General features: G+C 45.9%; 1 protein-coding gene across 3 annotated transcripts in view; it reads right to left on the bottom strand.

The window, feature by feature from the left end:
* Positions 1–22,036, bottom strand: part of ankrd11 (ankyrin repeat domain 11) — a 78,250-nt gene that overhangs the window by 4,996 nt on the left and 51,218 nt on the right. For all 3 annotated transcript variants that reach the window (XM_023790741.2, XM_023790740.2, XM_023790742.2), the window contains 9 exons: positions 21,167–21,320; positions 18,326–18,458; positions 9,528–9,701; positions 8,761–8,961; positions 8,369–8,511; positions 7,919–8,066; positions 766–7,802; positions 571–669; positions 218–361 (listed from right to left, as the gene is read on the bottom strand). In XM_023790741.2, the coding sequence (XP_023646509.2) occupies positions 218–361; positions 571–669; positions 766–7,802; positions 7,919–8,066; positions 8,369–8,511; positions 8,761–8,961; positions 9,528–9,701; positions 18,326–18,458; positions 21,167–21,253 (8,166 nt within the window). In that variant the 5' untranslated portion in view covers positions 21,254–21,320. The remainder of the gene's footprint in view (positions 1–217; positions 362–570; positions 670–765; positions 7,803–7,918; positions 8,067–8,368; positions 8,512–8,760; positions 8,962–9,527; positions 9,702–18,325; positions 18,459–21,166; positions 21,321–22,036) is intronic.

Genomic DNA, 22,036 nt, shown 5'->3' with positions numbered 1-22,036 from the left:
CACATACCAGCTGACAGACAACATAGAAACTGGAGTTAAATTAGATTTCCTTTCACTCAGCACAATTTACAACATGGTTTCACAGTGGCTGAGTGGTCAGCATTGTGAAGGACTCTGTGTTCAATTACTGCCACACGTCTTGCCTTTGCTTGGGTCTTCAACTACAGTTCAATCACAGGATTTGCCTTTACCTTACGCATTTATGCAGGTGACCCACCTGACTTTCAGAAGGCATGTTGTACACCTCCAAATCCAACAGCATGGTACAGGCACTGAAGGGAACAGCCTGGTTAGCTATCGTCCTTGCAGCTCTGCAATGGACCCGTAAGACTTCCTGTTCACATGACACTATCAGCTTCTCCTGTAATGGAGAAGAAAGAAAAAAAAAGAGAGAAAGACAAACAGTTTATCGTAACAGCTACTGACTCCCCTTGAGCAAACTCTTGAAGTCAAAGATCTGAAATCTCATGCAAACATTACATCAGGAATTCCACAGAAAGCAATGCAACCACTGACTAAAGATCTTCATGGAAAAGACAAGAAAAAGCATACAGCACAGCTAAAACTTACCCTCTCAATGCTATGCTGTAGCCTCAGCTTCCCTCTGACTGCCTCTTGCTGTCTGAATAGTTCCTTCAAAGGCTCGGACAAAGAGGGTGGTGGCGCAATCTGAGAAGGTATCAGAAACAGCCATCATATGGTTTGTCACCTGTGCCAAGAAGGAAATGCTTAAAAACATCCTCAAATAAGGACAGAAGCACCTACCACGGGGATATGCAATTTGCTGAGGGGTTTGCCATCCAGCAAGTAAGAGCCGGTGTAGGTAACATACTCAGCATAACACTGAGGTGCCTGTGGAGTGATGTAGCACAAGATTTTCCGCTTCTCCTCGATCTTCTTCCGAATCTGCAGGTACTCAAAGTAGGGGTTGGAGCGGTCACTGTGGTAGGGCTCAATGTCATCGAGTTTGATAGCATTGACAATGACAGCCAGTGTCTGCTGAATCATCTCCCTTGTTTGCTGCATGGCCGTGTTAACCAGCTGAACTTGAACCTGCTGCGAGCCTGCCTTAGGTAACTTTCTCTTGCGTGGATGTTGTGCCTGGGGATCGTCTTCCTCCACGAGCCGGCCTTTGTTCTTGCTAACCACCACTCCGGTAGTGGAGTTGGAGCCAGGAGCAGATGTGGAGATGGGTGGCTCCTTTTCTTTTTCAACAGGAACAGAGGAGGCTGTGGTGGTGATGGAGGGGGTTCCGATGGTGCTAATACAAGATGCAGATGATGTCACACTAGAAGCAATAGCAGAGTTGTTCTGCTTGCTTTGATTGGCCAGCATTTGAGCTCGGTTCCTGGTCATCCTCAATGGCATCTCCTCTGGCTTTTTGGGAACTTCAGCAGCAGTCGGTGGGACTACTGTCTTAGGAGCCACTTCTTGGGTTTTCGACACCGGAAGTGGGTTTGGTTGTGAGACTATTGATGAAACTGGAATAGCATGGACTGGACTGCTCTGAGAGGGTGCTGTAATAGATGGAGGCTGTCTAGTGCTGTCCAAGTCCACAGTGCTTGTGGACTCAGAACATGGAGCAAGAGTATTTGGAATGGACTGGTCACTGTTTTCCGTAGAGTCAACAGAAGAATATTCCTGGTTAATGTTGCAGTCAGCAGTGCTAAACTGCAAATTATCATGATGTCCATCTCTCTCATCCTCCACCACCTCATCCTTTGGAGGAACCATATCCACAGAGTCATTCTCAGGAACTTTCTGCAGTTCTGGTTCCAGCTCCTGCTCAGATTGGCTGGTGCTTTCTGAACTTGGGAGGCATTGCTGTGCAGGTCCACTTAATGGCACGACGGCAGGAGAACAAGGGGCATCAGATTCACCTGGTAAGTCTAGTGGATTACAGTCAGACTCATCTTTGACCTCATTAAGTGGTGATTCAACAGGAACAGGGGCATGCTTATAGTCTGACAATTCTGGATCATCCATAGAAGGGTCTTGCATTTCCTTGTCTTGCAGTGGCAAGTCTGGCAGGGAGAATGGCAGATAATCTAAATCATCCACTGCACTTGTAAAAGGGTCTGGCCATTGTACCACTGGCTCGTGCCTAATAGGTGGAGCCACACTGTTTTCAACTATGTAGTTAAGGGAATCCTGATGGCCTTCTTCCTCTAAACACTGAGATTCTGAAGCTACCCCACAATCTTCTGAAGACTGCTTGCACTCATTGAAAAAGCACTCCAATCTGTTGGAGGATATGAAGTTTAATTCAGTCTCCACAGGTGCTGAAACTGACTTTGATGGAGTAGTGACTTCATCTGGAGCATTCCTCTGGCCCTCATAATCCGACTCTGGATTGTGTGAAGGACAGTAAGACCGAGAAAAAACTGGGTAGGGTGGTGTTGCTGATGGAGGACAAGGCAATGCCATGGAGAGATGCTGTTGCAGACCATCTTCAGGAGGTGGGCCAGGAATGATCTTGGAGGAGAGTGGCAACTCCATAAAAGGCCTTTGGGGTGATTTCAAGAGTATCTCAGTGTTCACTGCCCAGCTGATTCCGCTATGATCACTGGGATCTTCTATGGTGCCTACAGGAGGTTGACTGGGTATATGTGACTTTATATCCTCTGGTTCAGCTCTCTCTGGAGATTCAGACCAGTCTCTTTTCAAATGTCCAGTAACACATGGAACAAAAGTACAGCTCTCCCTTGGATGCTCTGCTGGCTTTCCAACATTATTCTCACCTTCTAAGTCTTCTACATCATCTTCGTCGTCGTCATCATCAACGTCATCATCATCATCATCATCTTCCTCCTCGACTTCATCCTCTTCTTCCTCCTCCTCCTCCTCCTCATGTCGGTCCTCAAGTTTTTGCTCACTTGGTGGCACAAAGACATCTGGATTGACAGGATCAGAGGAGACTAGACTTGGCTCACTGTGTGGTGAGGGAGGCAGAAGATGGTGGGGCTCTGACAGATCAATTTCCAGTGGAGGAAGAACTGCAGGGGCGGGAGTAGGAGGGGCAACAATATCTATACAGGACTCCTGTGGATCAGGTCTGTGCACTGGAGTTGATGGCTTTAGTAACAGGTTATTGTAAAGGTTGTCAGGGAGGTGATCAGTGCCAGCTGTGGCAGCAATGGCAGCTGAAGCCCCATCTGAAGCAGGCTCAGCTGGTTCAAGCCTTGGGGACGGCATTCCAATATCAGGTGAAAAACCTGGATGAGAGATGCAATCAAGCCTGTCAACTGACACAAGCTTATCCTCTGGAGGGTGTGGTGCCGTGGGCTCAAACTCAGAATCGGGCATAGTTTGTTTTAGTAGGAAGTCTTGGTCTGTGTCCATTTTGAATTCCTCTTCCAAAGGTCTTTTGACATCATCTGAAGCAGAATGACTAAGTGTGGGCATCTGAAGGTTCTTTGCTGGAGTTAGGCAGCCATTTTCTTGGATATTATGTGATGTGTTTGAATATCTATCGATATAGGGCATAGTACATGAGTTCGGACAGTCAATGCCATCAAACATGAGATCATGATAGTCTTCCGCACTGCAGGATGGAGTGCGTGGAGTTTGCATGACTTCTTCACACAAGTTCACTGATGTAGGAGTAGGAACACCAGTTAGCTTGTTTTGATCTGGCCTTGGTGATGCAGGTAGGTTTTCTGTCATTGGATGCCCAGATAGCCAATCTTTTGTATTCTGACTGTCCATAGGCTGTGACTTCCTTTCCGGAGACATTATCTGTGATGGAAGGCTTGGATCTTTGAGCTTCTTCTCTTTCAAAGTTTCAAATGAATTTGTTTTCTTCACCGACGACTCTGTGCGATTCTTGCGCAATTCTTCACTGGATTTGGTTTTATCTTTCAGCTTAGGATCTCCAGATCTGTGCCTCAGTTTTTCCATCTGCTTCATTCTCTCCTTATGCCTTTTGTGACGCTCTTCAATTTCTTGGTCCTTCTGGCTAAGCATTTTTCCAAAACTTGTTAGCCTGAGATCACCATCAACCAGCAGCTTTTCTCGTGGACGGCTGTCTTTACGAATTGAGTCTCTAGACTGATTAACTCTGTCATCTTCTTTTGATTTCATCTTTATAGAATCAGTCCTTCCATCTTTGTCCAAGATATCTTTATTTCTGTCCTTGTTTTCTTTTGACTTTTCCTTTAAATTAGTTGTCTGAGGACTTTCCTTTGAGTGTTTCAAAGTGTTTTCAGTGTATTTGTGTTTTTCCTCTTTTACTTTTTCCTTAGCCTTTTTCTTCTTGTCTTTGATGACACTGCTAGCTTTATCCTTGGCAGCTTTTTTAAACATCTCCTTTTCAAACTCTGTTTTGTCCAAATCATCCTCTCCATCAGGCTTAGTCCCATAGGGAAACGTATATGGGTCAGCCTCCAAAGGCATGGGCTCCTTTTCAAAGGGTAGACTCTCTCTTCGCCTGTAAGTGTCTTTGATCTCCTCTAGCTTTTCTCGCTTGTCAGCCTTCTCCTTTTTTACTTTTTCTTTGTCCTTGTCATGGCTCTTCTTGGAAGAGGATGATGATGAATGCCTGTGCCTTTCCTTCTCCCTTAACTTATCTTGTGGATAAGAAATGGAGAGAGAGTCCCTCCTCTCCTCAGCGATATCTGGTAGGCTGTTGTTGGAGGAGTCGTAGAAGCTGCTGAGCACTGGCTCATGGCCACGATCAGTAAAACTGTCTGAAGAGATTTCACTGATTTTGTCATTGGAATCATCCTTGTAGTCATTTAGGGCCTCCTCTTCCAGTTTCTCCAACAGAGATTTCTCATTCTCACCACTGCCCTTGAAGGGCTTCCTGTCCTTCAGGTGGTCTTTGTCAACCTTATCCTTGTATTTTCCTTTGAGCTTATCTTCAGTGGAGTACCTCTTGTCCAGCAACTTTTGCTTATTTTTCTTATCCTGGTTTGAATCAACAGACACCCGCTCCTTGCGATCTTTGTGTTTTAAGCCATCTCCAGAGTCCTTTTCCTTTTTATCTTTGTGTCTGTCAGAAGAACCCTTTTTCTCTTTTCCTCCATCAGATGAAAGTTTCTTTTTGTCCTTATACTCCCTTTCTTTCTGTTTATCCGAGTGCTGCTTCCCTTCTGTGGAGTACTTTCTGTGTTTCTCAAGGAAGGCATCCACCTCATCCCTGTCAGGTGTAGGATCTTTCCGTTGAGAGTCTGACAGACCTACACAACCACTGTAATCATCTTCCTCATCTTCACTCTCATCTGTGAAAATATCTGCAATATCACTCCAGGTATTTTCCCTTACCTTCTCGGGTTTTCGTTCTTCTTTCATTATGTCCAGGAAGTCTTTGTCTCTCTCATTGTGTTTCTTTTCTTTAATCTGCTCAGAAGACAACTTCCTCTCTTTGTCTTTACTGTACGAGTCTTTGTATTTCTCCTTTGCTGCTTCCTTCTTATCCTTTGAGTTTCTGTCAGTGTCCTTCTCCTTTGGAGGTTTTTCAGCAGAGCTTTTCTCTATCCTATCCTTCTCCGAGTCCTGGATATTTTTAGGTTTATCTTTGTTTTTGTCTGTTTTTAATTTATCCTTCTTCTCCAAACCATCTGCTTTCTTTTCCTTATCTTTTCCAGAGTGGTTTCGCTCTCTGGCCTCTATCAGCTTTCCAGAAGAGTCAATGTCAGATTTATCTTTAAAGAAGTTGTCACTACCGTACTCATCTCTCAAAGGATCATCTTGTTTAAATCGGAAATCTTTCCTTTCTTTTGTGAAGTCATAGGGGTCTTTTCTGTCTCTACCACAGTCACCAGAGTCCTTCTTTTCCTTGATGTTGTCAGTGGACTCTTTCTTCTTTTTGTCCTTTTCAGAGAGGTAGCTAGAATTCAGCTTCAATTTATCAGAATCCTTCTTCTTTTCACCCCCTTTCTCTGAAAACTCTCTCTTTTTGGATGCAGTCTCTCTTTCATTACGCTTTTCGCTGTGTTCTTGCTTTTTGTCCTTTAATTTGTTGTCCCTTCTCCGTTCTCGATCATCTTTCACTGTCTCTACAATAAGCTTAACTGTGTTTGACTTGTATCCTTTGTGCTCCTTTATTGGAACATCCCAGCTATCATCTCCATAGAGAGAGGATTGAGAAGACAGGTCTGAGATCCAGGGATCATGGTCATCATCCGAGGGACTGAGCTTGCTATCCTCTAAAAAATGGTTCTTAATATCATAGTCCTCATAATCAGGCTCCTCCTTAGGTACTTTGTCCTTTTTCGATGATTTTTCACGATCTTCCTTTACATTTTTTTCTTTCTCCAATTTGAAATATTTCTCCTCAATTTGTTCAGGCTTCTTGTCTGTTTTAGAGGATTTGTCCCTGGACTTCTTCCTTTTTTCATCCTTGTGGGTCTTTTGCTTTTCGTCCTTAGCCTTCTCTTTGTCCTTTATGCTTCTATCTTTATCAGCTTTCAGGGTCTTGTCCTTGTCCTCACGGCTTGTCTTCTCCTTTGAAATCTCTTTTGTTTTCTTCATTTTCTCCTCTTTAGATGCTCTGCCACTCTCTTTTCCAGGAGTCCATTCCTTATCCTCCAGTTTGCCTTTGTACAGCCTGTCTTCCTTTTTAAAATGGTCTTTTTCATGTTTAGAGAGCCTGGCTTTACTTTCTGCAGGACACTCTGCTTCCATGATGAGTGACTTTTGTCGTGTGTCAAAATCAAAGGAAAAACTTTTCACAAATTTTTCATTCATATCTTGGTTAAGTACGAGGCTATGAGGCTTCTCCTTCTCTTTATTCTTATGTTTGTGTTTTACTTTATGCTTTTTTAACACTTTTCCATCTTTGTCAGCCTTGGAGACTGAACCATCCAAGTTGGAGTTCTTGGTGAATTCCAAAGAACTTTTCTTATCTGATGAGTTGGCATGCACACTGTTCCTCCTATTCTCCTGTGCTTTCTTTTTCATGTGTTTTACAGACTCTATGCTTGAGTCAGCCGATGAGAAGTCAGACTCACTTGAGAGTCTAGTTCTCACAGAGTCTGAAAGGGAGCTGACGTCTGACCACATTGGAGAGGACACAGTCTTCCAGCCATCTGTTCTCCACTGCTTGGGGTGCTGCTCTGCCAAAGACTGCGGCATTTTTTGAGAGCTCAGACTGCCATGAGAGGAAGTGGACGATGCAGAGAGTGAACTGAAGACACACGATTCTTTAAGGCTCAGAGGATTAGAGTCCTTAACACAGTTTGAGCTCTTCATAGAGCCTTTATCATCCTCACTCTCCACATCCCCACTATCTGACTCAGAAGTGCAGAACTTGTCACTGATTTTTTCAAACCGCACTTCCTTGTTGGTGTTGTTTTTAGTTTCCTTCTTCCTCTTTTTCTTGACTTTATTCTTTTCTTTCTGCTGCTTAGAATTCAGAGTTCCAGAGTCTCGCCTTTTGGCATTTGCTGTCGTTGTCGGTTGCCTTGCCAGGGAAACTCGTGAAAAGGTCTGGTCATCCTCATCTGAGCTGTTGGTATCAGAAAGGATTCGCCGCGGAGTCTTCTTTGGTGTCAGCAAGTTGGTTTTGGAATAGGTTTTAACTTCCATTCTAGGGATGGAAATTAAGCTGTTGGCTTTGCTCGTAGAATCCTTGCGGAATTCTTTCTTGAGCAAGTGCTTGTCATCAACTGGGGGGACCCGCTCCTCTTCGTCATCTTCATCAAACTCATACTCGTCCTTCACAGGAGTCACTGTGGTTTTGGGTGGGTCTAGGTTCTTCCCTTTCAGTTTCAGGCCCTTCTCAAATTCAGAGTCTGTGTTATTACCGTCAACAGAACTTGATGGAGCAAATGATGGTGCATCTTCTTCTTCTGAGGATTCTGTTGAAACAAAAAAAAAAAACAAAAACAAAATCAAGTCTTACTTTACAAGACCCACACGTAAAATATAAATGTGCCAAAATGTTTTAGTTTAGGGTTACAAACTATACACTGACCTGAAGAGCTCTCCTCACTGGTGGTGTAAGTGCCTTTACCAAGCAACAGGTTCAACATGGTGGGGGAGTTGGCCACTTTTAAAGGTGTCTCCCCTTTCCTGTTGATTTGGCGCGGATCCCCTCCATATCGCAATAGTAATTTTACTACCTGTAAAACAATCCAAACATACAGGCGCAATCAGGAGTAATCAAGAAGATCCCTAGAGAAGCTGCAGGTCCCCGTTTCAGTCAGGTATTAATAAATAATAACCAACTCTAATCCTGTGATAGATATAACTGAAATAAACATGGTTTGTACAGAAAATAAATTCCAAAGATAAATGTTGACAAGTGGACCATTTTCTTTCTCCAGAGATAGACTATGTGGCCTTTAAGCACAACAATGTGAACAAACGTTTTAAAACAAAAATGCGCAATATGTCTACTGACAGTCACTGCTAATGAGCCTACCTTGAAGTGCCCATTGTTGGACGCATCATGCAGCGGAGTGTCATCATCCAGGCCCTTGGTGTTGACTTCTGCCCCGGCTGCCAGCAGCTGCTTTGCGACATCATAGTAACCCCTGTTGCATGCCTCATGCAATGCGGTCCAACCTGGTGGCAATCACATAGCGAGGTTAACACAGAAAGGTGACACAGGCATGAGCCCATCAACCTGGCAATGGATTTAAGTTAATGTTCAGGTACTTCTTGAATTTCCAGGTCTTTGAGATGGAGTATTAAGAGCCCTGCAAAGAGCTCAGGCTTCTCTGCTCCCTCTGAGGGAGATACCACTCTAAGCATACACAGGCCTTAAATGACACAACAGGGTGGCGAGTAAGGGGCGGGGCAGGGTCGGCTCACCTGCAAAGTCTTTAACGTTGACGTCTGCACCCTCGCTAATGAGCTCCTTGATGCGCCGTGCCTCACCGCGGATGGCCGCCCTGTGCAGCCGCGTCTCTCCCCTCTCGTTGCGCTTGTTCACTTTATCTTTGGTTTTTGAGGCAGAGTTTGGTGTTCCCCTCTGGCCCAGACTTGACTGGGACTGGTGCTTTGGTGTTGTGTCTGCAGGATGGAAGTGTTACACTAAGCAAAGCCCAATTCAATTATAAATGGACACAAATAAAAAGAATAACAAAATAAATGAATTGTTCATCTTTATGTGAACTTCCATGTAGTGATGCTGCAAAGCCAGTTTTGGTCACTGTGTGGCGCCCTTGCACCAGGCAAAAGTGTTCACAGGGTCAAGTAAATTTGGTGACTTTACAGAAGGAACAGGGGGAGCCTAAAACACACCTTCCATATCATCTTGGAGGTGTCCACCACAAAACTGAAGAAATAAAACTGATTCATGAAAACATCTTCACTTGAATGGTAGAGCATTTGAGGGAAAGCACCATATTAACTAGACAATCAAACTGGAGAAGAGCAGGAGAAGAAAAGAAACAAACTCCTAGGCTCTGGCTATGACCCTGTAGAACAGCTCCTAACTCATGATTTTACAGTCCCTTGAGGACAGTTATCTCATTATAACCACATGTATGCAGAGAAACTGCCCTCAACTCTGCAATTGCATTCAGGAGACCACACTAGGTGTAAATGTAGAAAATATTCTCTAGAGCTGGACCCACCCGGACTGTTGACCGACTCCTCTGCCGTCATCTGCATGAGAAGGGCCACCTGCTGCCGCTCCGAGAGAGGGTACCCGGCCCGGAGTCCCGGCAAGCCCATCCCAAACGGCAGGCTTGACTTCCTGGTGTTGGTGGGCTCCTTCTTGATCCGCTTGCGTTCTGGGCCTTGTTTCTCTGAAAGGGGACAGCAGCACTAGTGTGAGTCTTGGAAGAGAGGCTGAAAGCTGAGGAGTAAAGCGAGCTCGGGGTACAGAATCAACACCAGCCGCAGAACAATGAGGTCAACCGGACCGAAACCACAGAGAATGGTATTCTTTACATTCACTTCATTAGCTGGTCCTGAAGGTTGCGTTGAATCGCCTACTAGCTACAGCAGAGGGACGGAAGCAACAGACAGGTGCATGGGCGTGAGGTCACATGCTGGTTTGTTTTTCTTAAAGAGGTAACATCGATACAATAAGCCAGGCGCTCAAGGTCACTGCCTTGGCAACGTGCTGGACAGCAGCAGGTGCAAATCAGACACGCCCAACAAACACTCCTCCCCTTTCTATTTTCACTGTAATTCACAATGAAAAGGCACGGCACCGCTGGGCCACCCAACACCTTGTGCCCCAAGCCTCACAATAACATTGGTGTCCAATTTCCCGGAAGCCAGACTCTGGGCTGGGGGCCCCTTTATATATTCACTGGTATACAAAGGAATGCAAAACAACTATTAAAATGGCACCTGTGTCCTCAAGAAGATGTACATTTTGTTAACTGTGGCACATGACAGGACAAAGCCATGATCATAATTAATATGAACAGGAAACATGTCATCGCTTGCTTCCGGTCAGTAGCACTTTCCAGGAATTCTGCTTCACAGTCCCTTCTAGTGAACTTTCACTCACATCTGTAAATGCTTATGCTAACTTTCACCCCCCCACCCCAAATGCATTTTGGTACATTCCTTTTATTCAGGCTTAAATAACATGAACCACAGAGGCAGTCTAAACATGTTTTCAGGTTGGAAAACTGCAGAGTTAGCCTTTCCAGGTTTGGCACAATACGAGGACCCCAGCCTACAGATGAGACCTGCATTATGGACAGCCGAGAGGCCGGTTTCATGCATTGCAATTCTGTAATTGCCTAGGGTTTCCTAAAGCTCATAAGGAAGTGATACAGAAAATCCCAAGAATCTTCATTGTTGGAAGGTAAAAAAGACAGATATAAACTGATGGACATCTAATACACTATTTTTCAGAAAGCTAGCAAGTGCACAGAACTGGAAAAGCATCAAAGAAATGACAGACACGTAAATTACTGTAGAAGAGTAGGACAAGAATTCCAAATTAAAAATAAAAAGGCAGACCGTATGAGGGGGAAAAATAGTCTTGTATAGCATAAATCATTTTACTGATAAAGGCTTTCAACGAATGTTTATCTTAAGCAACATAAAAACAGTTCTATCTCAAAAGAAAGTGACAAGAATAGAAGACCTTTTAGCTATCTTTCCGGCCAATTATTGTTTATAGGACAGCCATATATAACAGTACAGGAACATGTAAACGGACAAAACATGCTTTATATACATAATATGCCCAGACACACATTAGCGCACACAGACAAGCAGAGGCAGGCACAAAACTACCTCCAGGAAGAGTGGCAGCAGCCTGACCGAAGACGGGACCACTTCTCTTGGAATGTTTTCAACTCGGCCACCAGAGGAGTTGCCTAACCCATAACAGCAGCTCTTAGCACAAGTGGCAAGGGGGATTCACGGCTCAGTACTGCAGAGTTAGCTGACGCTCATCGCCCATCATTTGAGCCATGGGGCCTTGCAGCCACTTACAAGCCTTCAGGTGTGTCAGCCTCAGGTCAGCACTACTGAAGGCTCATTGATATCACCACAATAGCAGCAAAGACAATAGATACCAGGGGATTACATGCCGACAACACACACCCCACCCCCGTCGTCAAGATTTTCAAGTGCAAAATGCAGACGACCTTTCCGTGGTAGTTGTGGGCAGACTTGTTTAACAACAAACTCCTCCAACGACAAAAGCCAAGCATTTGAACTGACAGGATCCTGTTTAGCAGAACGACACATCTCTTTGGGTTTTCCCCACCTGACACTGTAAACATTCCCCAGGCACAAACTGTGCAGACCTGTTCCAGGAGGACACAGAGCGCTGCCTTGACAGGCCTAATCTCCAAGCTAACCCAATTCTCTCATTCTTCCAAACACAGTGCACAGAAATGACACCCTGTCTTTTGCCCCTTACGAGAACTCATGTTTACAGTATGAGGGTCGGCGTGTGAGCGTGCTAGCCAACGTTCAGAGAGGATCTGAACCCTAGAGGCCTGAAAGGTGTGAGGAATGCGGGTCAACAGCTGAGGGGGAAGGGCCTAGGGCCTTGTACAGGAGGCAACTCCGACCCTCCCCCTCAACAGGCCATTCCAGATCATCCTGTGGATCCAATTCACTCCTGAGGTTATTCTTAGCAGCACACCTGCCCCCCTTAGCCGCTGAAGAGTCCTGGAGCACAATCTGTGACTCTGGAACATGTGCTTTGGATCATGGCAACAAGGCTGCACTGACACAAACACACAAGCTTGTGCAAAGGCCATTTACAGGGCGGATGAGTTTATATAAGTATAAATAAAGTTCTTTAAGGTGTTAGGTGTTCTTTAAGACACCACCCACAAAACAAAAGCTAAGAGGTCCAGCAACCCACTTTCGCTTCTGAAGCAGTGCTCTTGAGCTGGCCAGGGAGAGGAAACAGGAAATGAAGGAACAGCAGACAGGAAGTACCTACAGGATGTTTGTGTCACTGTCTTCTGAATCACTCTGGAAAGGAAATAAACAGCTCAGATTTTTGCTCAAGAAAAAAGAATGACGATTTGTGTGGATACCTGTGAATGTTCAGCAGACTAATGAGCGTTCGCAATGATTAAGCACCCTGCTAATCGCTTGACCTATTTATCTACATATTTTGCACACCAGTGAACACTGGGAATTGAAAACACACTGATCTATTCTTAATGAATGCAATAAAGGAACCCCAGTAAAGCCCCGAGTGCTGTCTGCAGCACAAAACCTTTAATCCTCTTTATAAGGGTATTCATAGCAGTGGAAAAAGCCAGCACATTAGCAGCACGCTAACTGAAAACACTAGCGATGTCCATAAAAAGACCGTCTTTAGGATGAGAAACGTGTCGCGTGACTGAACATTTACTGTAGATGTGCTTGTCCCACTAAACTGGGGAGGAATGCAATTGAATGCTTCAGAATGACATAAAAGGTACAAATATAAATGTAATAAAAAAACAATCATTACTCCTGCCTGATAACACAATTTCCCCTTGTCAACAACTCTGAACATTCTGCTGTCTTTAAGCTGTGACTCATCACAAGAGTAATTTTACACACAAGCAAACCAATTAAGAAACCAGACCTGGTTTGAAACAAATGGCTCAGTAATACAGGAAGCACTGCAGTTAAGCCACAGATTTAAGCTGAAACGTTTCATAAGTTTAGACTGCAGAAGTGTCATATGGATGTCATGTGCAACAAGTCATTTTTAGAAAACTGGTGCTTGGGTTATTACTGCATTCCTGTTGATTTGACTAATTGAAAGAAATAAAAAGCTTATTTTGAGCTTGAGATCTTCAGTTTGTATCTGTATGGTTTATTGTATTTAATCTAATGCAAATAATCAGATAAAGCCTCCCCTCTTTTTGCTTGTACATTTAAACCTTTTGGTTACTTTGTAACCCATTTAAGTAAGTGCAGCTCAGCAAACCAGATATTTGTGTACATTATTTCTTTTTCTCTATGCACTCTGTGATAGGTATGCCTCCTCCATATTTTAATAAGCCCCAAAACAATATACCTCAAATACCAGATGAGGATACTCACTGGGAAATATTGTTACTATGATCATTCATTTAATTGATTTGATTTATACAGAGTTACATGATTTGGTACTTTAAGCTTTATATATTTTTTTTTACTTTGAAGTTCTTTTGCTCCTCTCTCTCTCTCTCTCTGTCTCTCTCTCTCTCTCTCTCACACACACACACACACACACAACTTATCACATGAATGTTATTTCGTGTAGATTTTGTCTTGCTAGTGTGATTCATGACTTCACAAGACGCAAAGAGAGCTGAAAATGCTTATTAGGAAGTATTTATAAATGACCCTGCTTCAGATAAGATGAATACCAGCTAGACAGCAATGCCTGACCACAGACAGATAAGCAGTGATTCCTGTTTTTGTGGTTAACACAGTTGGGACCTGATTCAGTGTTACATTTTGCATTCTTATGCTGATATAAATTACTACTGTAACGCCAGTGAAAAACCAAAACCAAGATAAGTGGTCAGAAGATGGATGGATGAAAATACATTAAAAAATATTCAACTATATTAATCAGCCAAGTCCCCTGTGCAGTGCTGTGTTGTTAACTTGGCGCTTTAAAGAAAGGAGACTCTTCGGTGAATACAGGCAGTATAGAGAGAGCAATCCGTTGGCTTAGTAAAGCGGCTGCACACTGAATGTGTGTGAGTGAGAACAGGGCTTATGTAAGAGGCAGCACGAGCCTCCCACCCATTCGGCATTTCCAGCACACGCATGCACTGCGCCCGTTCATCCTCCCTGCACATGTGCTGCATGGCAGGGCTACCGCACACCGTTACTCGTATACTTGCACAGCTCTGGTACCGTACTGTGGTGTGTGTGTTATGCGTCTGTCTTTGATGCGTCTGCCACACAGACTATGCTGCACACAGGTAGAAGCGAACGAAGAGCCACCAGGGCTGTAGCCCACCCCCCAGTATGCGTCAAACATCCCTAAATTCCTCACCTGGTCTCAGTCATTTGGGATCGGACACCACAGCATTTATAGGAATGCATGACAGAAAGTAAACAAGATGCAAGTAAATTAAACCGCTGGAAGGCTGTGTTTTATGGGCCTGGGCACGAACACATGCATACCGCAGAGGAAACATCAGTCTATTTTTAACGGCACATACTGCCCTGTGTACCCATGATACAATGGGAGAAGGGCTGAGAAGCACATGGCAGGACTGGCCAGACACGAAAGGAAACAGCCCAATGTGTTAAAAGACAAGAAAAATACATCTTGGGTTTTAACTACCAAGGACGTTCTGTAATTTTGCAACAAGGAACTCCACATTAAAATTGAATGTCATGAATTAAACTTCAAAGTTTTGCTCAACAATGCTTTTAACAAGTATTGTTAATAAATAGCTAATATAAACATCCAAGTCACTGTCACTTGTCCTGAACAAATCAACTTTGCTCATTTATGCTCTTTAAAAATATTACTAAGTTTCCAGAAGAATAAAATCCAAGCAAAGGTAAGGCAGAAGTAAGCCATCTGAAATGATTAATATTCATCCGAAAAACAGTTCAACTGTGAACATTCAACGCTCGTATAACGACAAGAACTTGAGTTGTAATGAGCTGTGCATTAATTTAAAATGCTAATCGGTCAGAAGTATTGCAGCCCATCTGAAAACAGGAACAAAGCTCACACTGCTTACATGTACTGCAAAGTAACATTTATCAAATGGAGACCCACAGAAAAACTTCAGGAAGTGCTTATGATGCAAACATTTATGACTGTGGTATTGAAAAAAATAAATCTCACCATCCCACCTTAAGAACCAGTTAGTAACCCTTTCAGATTTGTTAACGAGACATTAGTTGACAAGAAACAGTTACTGGTGTGAGTTAATTGCCCATATTTTAATGCCTTACTGCCAATACCCAGATTTTCCTCGTAAATAAGCAACTCCTTGCATTGAACTTCATGAACTTTACTCTTTAGAAGAAAAAAAAAGTCATAAAACTGCTTCAGGAAGTCTGGACCCCTTCTTTTGTAGGAGATTCCATTAAGAGTTAATGTTTAAAAACAGTCAAAGGATAAACAGCAAATCACAGAGAAGCCCAACTAGCCACCAAGTCATTTCAGTTGGCAAACTTTGACTGAGACCAAATTAAATGATCGCCACACGCTTGACCTTCAATGAACCCACATTCTCAGTTTTCCCGGAGAAGCTGGTGTACACAAGGCCCCACCAGGGTTGGGTTCAGCTGACGAAGGTCCAACACATGATTTGCAGAGAGCCATAATTAGGAGCAAAGTCCAGCGTTCATTGCACATACACTTAACATTCGCCATGAACTTTACCATCCAGTGGCCTCCTAAAAGTCTTATCACAACCACCACGGTATTCCCCCCCAACACCACCATAATCAAGTAAAATGGAAACAGTAGCACCAATGATTCACTGGATTCTCGACATATCACTAAAAAGTCACTAAAAAAAAAAAAGTTTCTGAAATGATGTGTTACCATCAACATTTAGCTTGAGTCACGCATGCAAATAAACTCCAAGTTGCAGGCTGTCCCAGTAAAACGCGACCCACAGTGTGGTATCAGGGCCACTATGAAACCGCACTGGAGCACAGGAGGCAGTAGGATGGGGGCCCCGACTTCTACAAACACTACCAAACCAGAAAGAGCTAGTCTCAGTCTGTGTGATGTCAGTGGGACACAGACATGAAGGATGCCAGCTGGCTAATGACCGGCAGACTTGCAGAAGTCAATGCATGTCATCACAGGATGATACGTTAACAAAAGAGAAGAGCTGTTCTAGCCAAAACATGGCGGTGGTTAAACCAGCAAGGAGCTGGGGTTTGGGAGTGTATGAGAGGCATGACGTCATTGTGGAGATTGCAGATCCATCAGCCGCTCTATCATTTTAAACCACACTCTGATTATGACCACAGGGAACAAAAATGTGAATGCCTCTTTGCTCAGCGCGAGATGAAACTGCTGCAGCTGTCCATATGATAAGTTTCTAGAAAGAGGCTGCATTTTCCTACATCCTGATACAATCTTCTTTAATGGTTCCCTTACCAGTCTGTCAGCGCCGAACATCATGCTCACACTGCAAGCCGTTCATCTCTTTCTCCCCATGTGCACAAACCGCCCTGTCACACGCTCAGCCACAGATAACAGTGCCAGCAAGCACACAGGAAGTGGGGTGGCTGTGACCTTTGCTGCTACTATCGACAACCTGTGACACACTGGGCCTTGGCAGAAGAGGAGAAGCAATGAGGCAGCAATGCGCAGGCCTGCTGAGACATGGACAGAGGAGAGACAGCGAGAGAGAGACAGCCAATGGGTGATGACCGAGGGCTGTTCTGAGGACACATAATGAGGGGAATAGGCCTATGGCTGCCCACAGAGTGAAGCTCGGTGAGAGACAGCCAATGGGTGATGACCGAGGGCTGTTCTGAGGACACATAATGAGGGGAATAGGCCTATGGCTGCCCACAGAGTGAAGCTCGGTGACCGGGGTGGGGGGGGTTCAGAGCACAGAGAGGTTCCCAGACCTCGGTCCACAGGCCGGGCTGAGTAACTAACGGTCCGGAAAGAGGGAGGGGGACACGCATGCACTCAAATAGATGTTGGCCCCCAAAAAAGGGACACACACAGAGTGGGCAGGGGAAGAGAGACAGCAAGAGCCAAAAAACAGAGCGTACAAAGCAGGCCACGCAGCGGCAGACGTCCACAGATAAAAAAAAAAGGGGGTGCGGCGGGACGAGGCGCAAAGTGGCAGGCGGATTCCACTGGGAATGGGGACGCGGGGGCGGGAGGACAATGGCACAGGGAAGACAAAAGGGGGCCGAGGGAAAACTCGGCCAAAACGTGCGTGGTGATTAAGGGCAGAGAGTGCAGCACAAACACATGTGGGACAATGGAGACATGACGAAAGAGGGTACACACATCCATGCAGCGGGAGCTGGGGAGGGGGGGCCAAGGAGACAAAGATGGGGGAGGAGGAGGAGATGACGGACAAAGGAAAAAAGAGGAACGTGTTGGGAGCGTACGAGGGAGGTATGGTAAATCACTGCGTGTAAGCGATTCCCTATAAACCGAAGGGCAGCACAATGGCAAAAGAGGAACTTCTCCAATGCACCAGGGCTGGTTACTGAAGCCAACAAGACCTACCCTCCTGGGGGCTGAATGACCTCACACCCCTGCCTAATTTGCATCACAATAAACAATCAGTGTATTGTCTGGAGAAATAAATTAACCAAAAAAAAAAAAAACATGCCAAATGCCAGGCAGGAACAGCCCCACGGACCCCCCCCCCCCCCCCAAACAGCAAATGCTTAATGCTGTGTGCCTTTTGCTGTGTTATCACAACAGCATAAAAGCTCGTGGTCAGGGGACTGAACTGGAGTGACATAAACACTTGCATATCAATCAAAGTGAACTACCACGGTTTATCTGTCGCCTGTTGTAAGCTGGTTTTATTTTGAAAGAATACTACTGGTACTGCAATGCTCTCCGCTGAAACTGTGTTCTATAAATACGCACAACTGTCCAATCAGCTCAGCAGTATGATTTAAGTCAAAAAAGAAAAGCTGCAACAGAAAGTGCTTGAATGCCCAGAAAGCCATAGGCAAGAAGCCAGGAAACACCCATCACCATGGGAGCCAGACACAGCAATGCCAACGGCCCACTACCAGGTATTTCAAGAGCAAAAACAATGACCTTACCAAAAATGCTTTAGGCTCTCATGCCTGCAGAGCCTGTTAATCCCATTCTCTTCTTACCCAGGACATTAGAAGAAACTTGAGCTCAACAAGAACATCAGCCCACAGACTATGAGTACTGGCACAAACAGTAGGACCTTTCATTACCCAGCATGCACTGCTTCTTCCTGCAACACTGGGCTATCAGAGCGGCTCCCCCCCCCACAGGCCTCACCAGAGTCTGAGTCCTTCTGGTCTCCATTGGCTCCAACAGTAAAGGGCAGCTTCCTCTTCGGAGCCTTCTCTTTCATCTCTTTAAGTCCATCGCTGCGGTCTAGTTTGGGAGTCTTGGTTGAAGAGACTTTATCCTGACAAGAAAGGAGGGAAGAGGGGGAAAATGTTATTTTAAAAATATTTAAATATTAAAATTAGGATGAATGGAGAGAACACACACAACGCCTAAACACACTTCTTTGTGGAGCAGAGTTCAGCAGAAAACAAGACTAAAAGAGGTGTGTAAGACCGAAAATTATACTTGACAACAGTAAATGTGAAACTGAATCAGTAGTATGATACAGAGAAGGGGAAAAATACACACATTTTGAAGAGGGAGGTGAGCGAGCTTGAGCACCAGCACTGTGGGAGACTCCAGTGAAGAAGCGGAGTTTGTGCAGTGTGAGGCAGTGTAGACGCAGGGTGTGTGCAGTGTGATGCAATGCAGAACAGGGTGCATTCATTACAGCACAGTGAAAAAGCTGGGCATGTGTAACAGGCTACACTGCAGAAGCAGGGTGCAACAGTGCTGTAAAATGGGGCATGTGCACTGCAGTACAGTACAATGCAGCATAAAACTGAAGTGTCTGCAGTGCAGTAAGGTGCAGTGCAATGCCGAAGCAAGGTATATATAGTGCAATATACCATGGTACAGTGTAGAAGCGGGGTGCAAGCAAAGCGGTAATGTGAAGAGGGGCACATGCAAAGTGATACAGGGCAGTACAGAAATGGGCTGCCTGCAGTGCATTACAGTGCAGAAACGGGACATGTGCGGTGCAATGCAGCGCAGCATAGAACTGAGGTGTTTGCAGTGCAGTACAATGCAGAAGTGGGGTAAATGCAGTGTGGTTCTGTGCAGAATAGAACTGGGGTGTTTACATTGTGGTACAGTACAGTGCAGCCTAGAAGTGGGGTGTGTGCAACACAGTGCAGAGCCAGATCCCATCTGCTTAGTTGTGTCTGACTTCCAGCAATTACGGGATTTGCAGAGCATGACTTTTCCATCGAATTTACTCCCACCGCAGTGTTGAGTGCCAGATGGGTGGGGGGTGGCATGGGAGCTGGAAGCCATTAGGGGCCCTGCCGGAAACTGAGAGAACCCCACTCCACAGGTCCGCTTGCTCTCGCCCGGTGAGGCTGGATAAAAGTCCGGAAAGGGCAAGACCCCTCCCCCGGAACGAACACTAAAGTACAGCCGTGCGCAAGGCACTGTAACCTTAAGGCTCACTGCCAGATCAAATGCCAAAAAACTGCAGGGAGGGGTCACCTCAGCACTGATCAAAGATAAGGCCTAATTTCAGCACCAGATTTTAAGGAGGAACGTCAAAAACAACTAATAAAGGAATTCAGGGGAGGCACTATACAATATAATTCTGTCCTTCTTCAAAACCAGGATCTGCTTTCAAACTAAGCCAGATCAAATTCTTGCACAATCCAATATTATTACAGTTGTCTGGGGTTTATTTTTTGTTTTTAATGCCAGACTTGTGGCCCCCATATCTGCTGTGCAAATGTGAATGGCTCGGGTTGGGAGTTTCACTGCAGAGAGACAACACCCGGGCCTCCTTGCTCCCACCACGCTGATCTCTGGGTTCCTGGAGGCGGAGCTTCTCCTCAGCCTAAGAGAGCCATGACAGGATGACGTCACCGCCTGCGTGAGCCCCCGCCCCATCCCTCTGACAGACAGACACACGCGCTCACACAGGGCCGGGCTCGATCCACCACGTGGAAGGAAGAGGCCGCACCGGACCAGGCGGTGCGCCACTGCGTTGCCCCGGAGCTTCCTTCGTGACTGCCCGTGTTTATGCGTCTCCTAGCAACGCAGCCACTCTCCTTCGTGTCTGATGCAATCCGAGTTGGAATGCTGTACATACGCGGACAAGCCGCTGCTGCTCCGCCACTGCACCATCCACCTCCGTCGCCACTGCACCATCCACCTCCGTCGCCACTGCAGTGAGCGCTACCTCCCTCTCTCACATACATACATAAGCACACATGCGCACACACACACACACACACACACACATGCATACAGGAACATGTAGACACACATACAGGCACACACACACAGTCTTACACATGAAAGCGGGCACAAACGCCTACCACTGTCACAGGACGTCTTTCTGAAAAACTTATTTAAAATGACACCTACTCATATTTACAGCGAGGCCAGGAGCAGCGTACAAGGACGGCAGGATCATTGTCTCTCCAAGGCCTCCTGCTCCTGAATTCAGGCAGGCCTTCTAGCAAAAGCATGTGAAGTGTGTGCAGGAGAATGACTGGGGCTGAGCACAGAGCACCGAGAACGTCGCGTTCTTAAAGGGATGCCGGCCTGCCTTCCAGACTTCCACGCATGCATGCAGTCACACGTTCTCACACTCACACACACACACACACACACACACACACACACACACACACACACACACACACACACACACAAGCGGCTGCTTGCCCTTGCTTTCCATGTGAGACTGCACAGCTGTATCCATAGGTTAGGGGAGTGGATACAAGAAACCTTTTACCATGAGTGCAGAGCAAACTGCTTTGTTCTGCCTCAGCTTGTGTGTGGCAGTCGTTGCGTTTATGTGAAGTAAAACTTATTTTCCTGATCATCATAATGGACAGCTGGCATATAGGGTGACAGAACATCCACCATCTTCCAGGAAAGTCATGAAGCACATAGCATGACTACAGCTGGCCAAGAATCCATCGTCAAGACAGCGGGGAGGGGAGGGGTCACAGCAGAGGGGCTGCGGCGGAGCGCAGTAAGAGGTCCGATCACATGGGCCCTGACCCTTACCTTCTTCCCAGTCTGCTTCTCCACCATGTCGGTGTTGAGTGGGAAGTCCTCCAGCTGGGGCGTTTTAGAAGCCCCACCTTTGGGCATCGTTCAGCTTTCGCCACGCCAAACCTCATCCACGCTCTCACGCTCCCATCGCATCGTCGTCCACCGTCTGCAACAGGGACAGGGCAGACAGAGAGGGAGGGAGGGACAGAGAGACAGAGACGTCAGTGCTTTTTTCTCCCCGAGGCCCCGGACAGCCTTCAACTCCCACCTCCGCCCACATGCCCCTCCCCCCCTCCCCACTAAAAGCATGGAATTAAGGCATTCCGATCCCAAACACACCACTGCTCTGATCTGCAGGGGCAAAATATGCAAGCGTCTGCATGGAAGGAAGCTGGCTTGGATAAAGCTCGACACGGCAAAGAGGGTCACGGCAGTGACTAACTGGCCAATAGCGACACAACCCGCGGTCACTGCAGGCAGAGTGGTCATGGATATTCAGCTCTCCGTGCTGTTAAAAAGCCCACTGCCTTTTAGACAGGATGCAGAACAAGATGGAGCAGAACACTCACTTCAGGGTGGCATAAATAAATAATATGGAAAGAGTCCCTGCATATTTCCGCATCCATAAAACACTCCATAGGAGCGTGGAACACGTCTGGCTGGGAGCCCCCGCCCCCACACGCCCTCGACTCCGTCCCCACCCAGTCACCGCTAGCACTCCACAGAGCCCCGGCGCCATGCCCCCCCAGCCCCTCCTCCCTGGTCGGCTCCCTTTCTAAAGCTGCTATTTATATCCCAGAGCCAGCAACACAGTGAGAAAACGGAGCCATCCTCTTCCCAGTGTATGGAAAGCTGACACACAGCAGCCTCTCTGAACTGCGT

This window comes from Paramormyrops kingsleyae, chromosome 11 (assembly GCF_048594095.1).
Source record: "Paramormyrops kingsleyae isolate MSU_618 chromosome 11, PKINGS_0.4, whole genome shotgun sequence".
Classification (NCBI taxonomy): Eukaryota; Metazoa; Chordata; class Actinopteri; order Osteoglossiformes; family Mormyridae; genus Paramormyrops; species Paramormyrops kingsleyae.
Note: the sequence above shows the minus strand (reverse complement) of the source record. Positions and strands in the feature narration are given on the sequence as shown.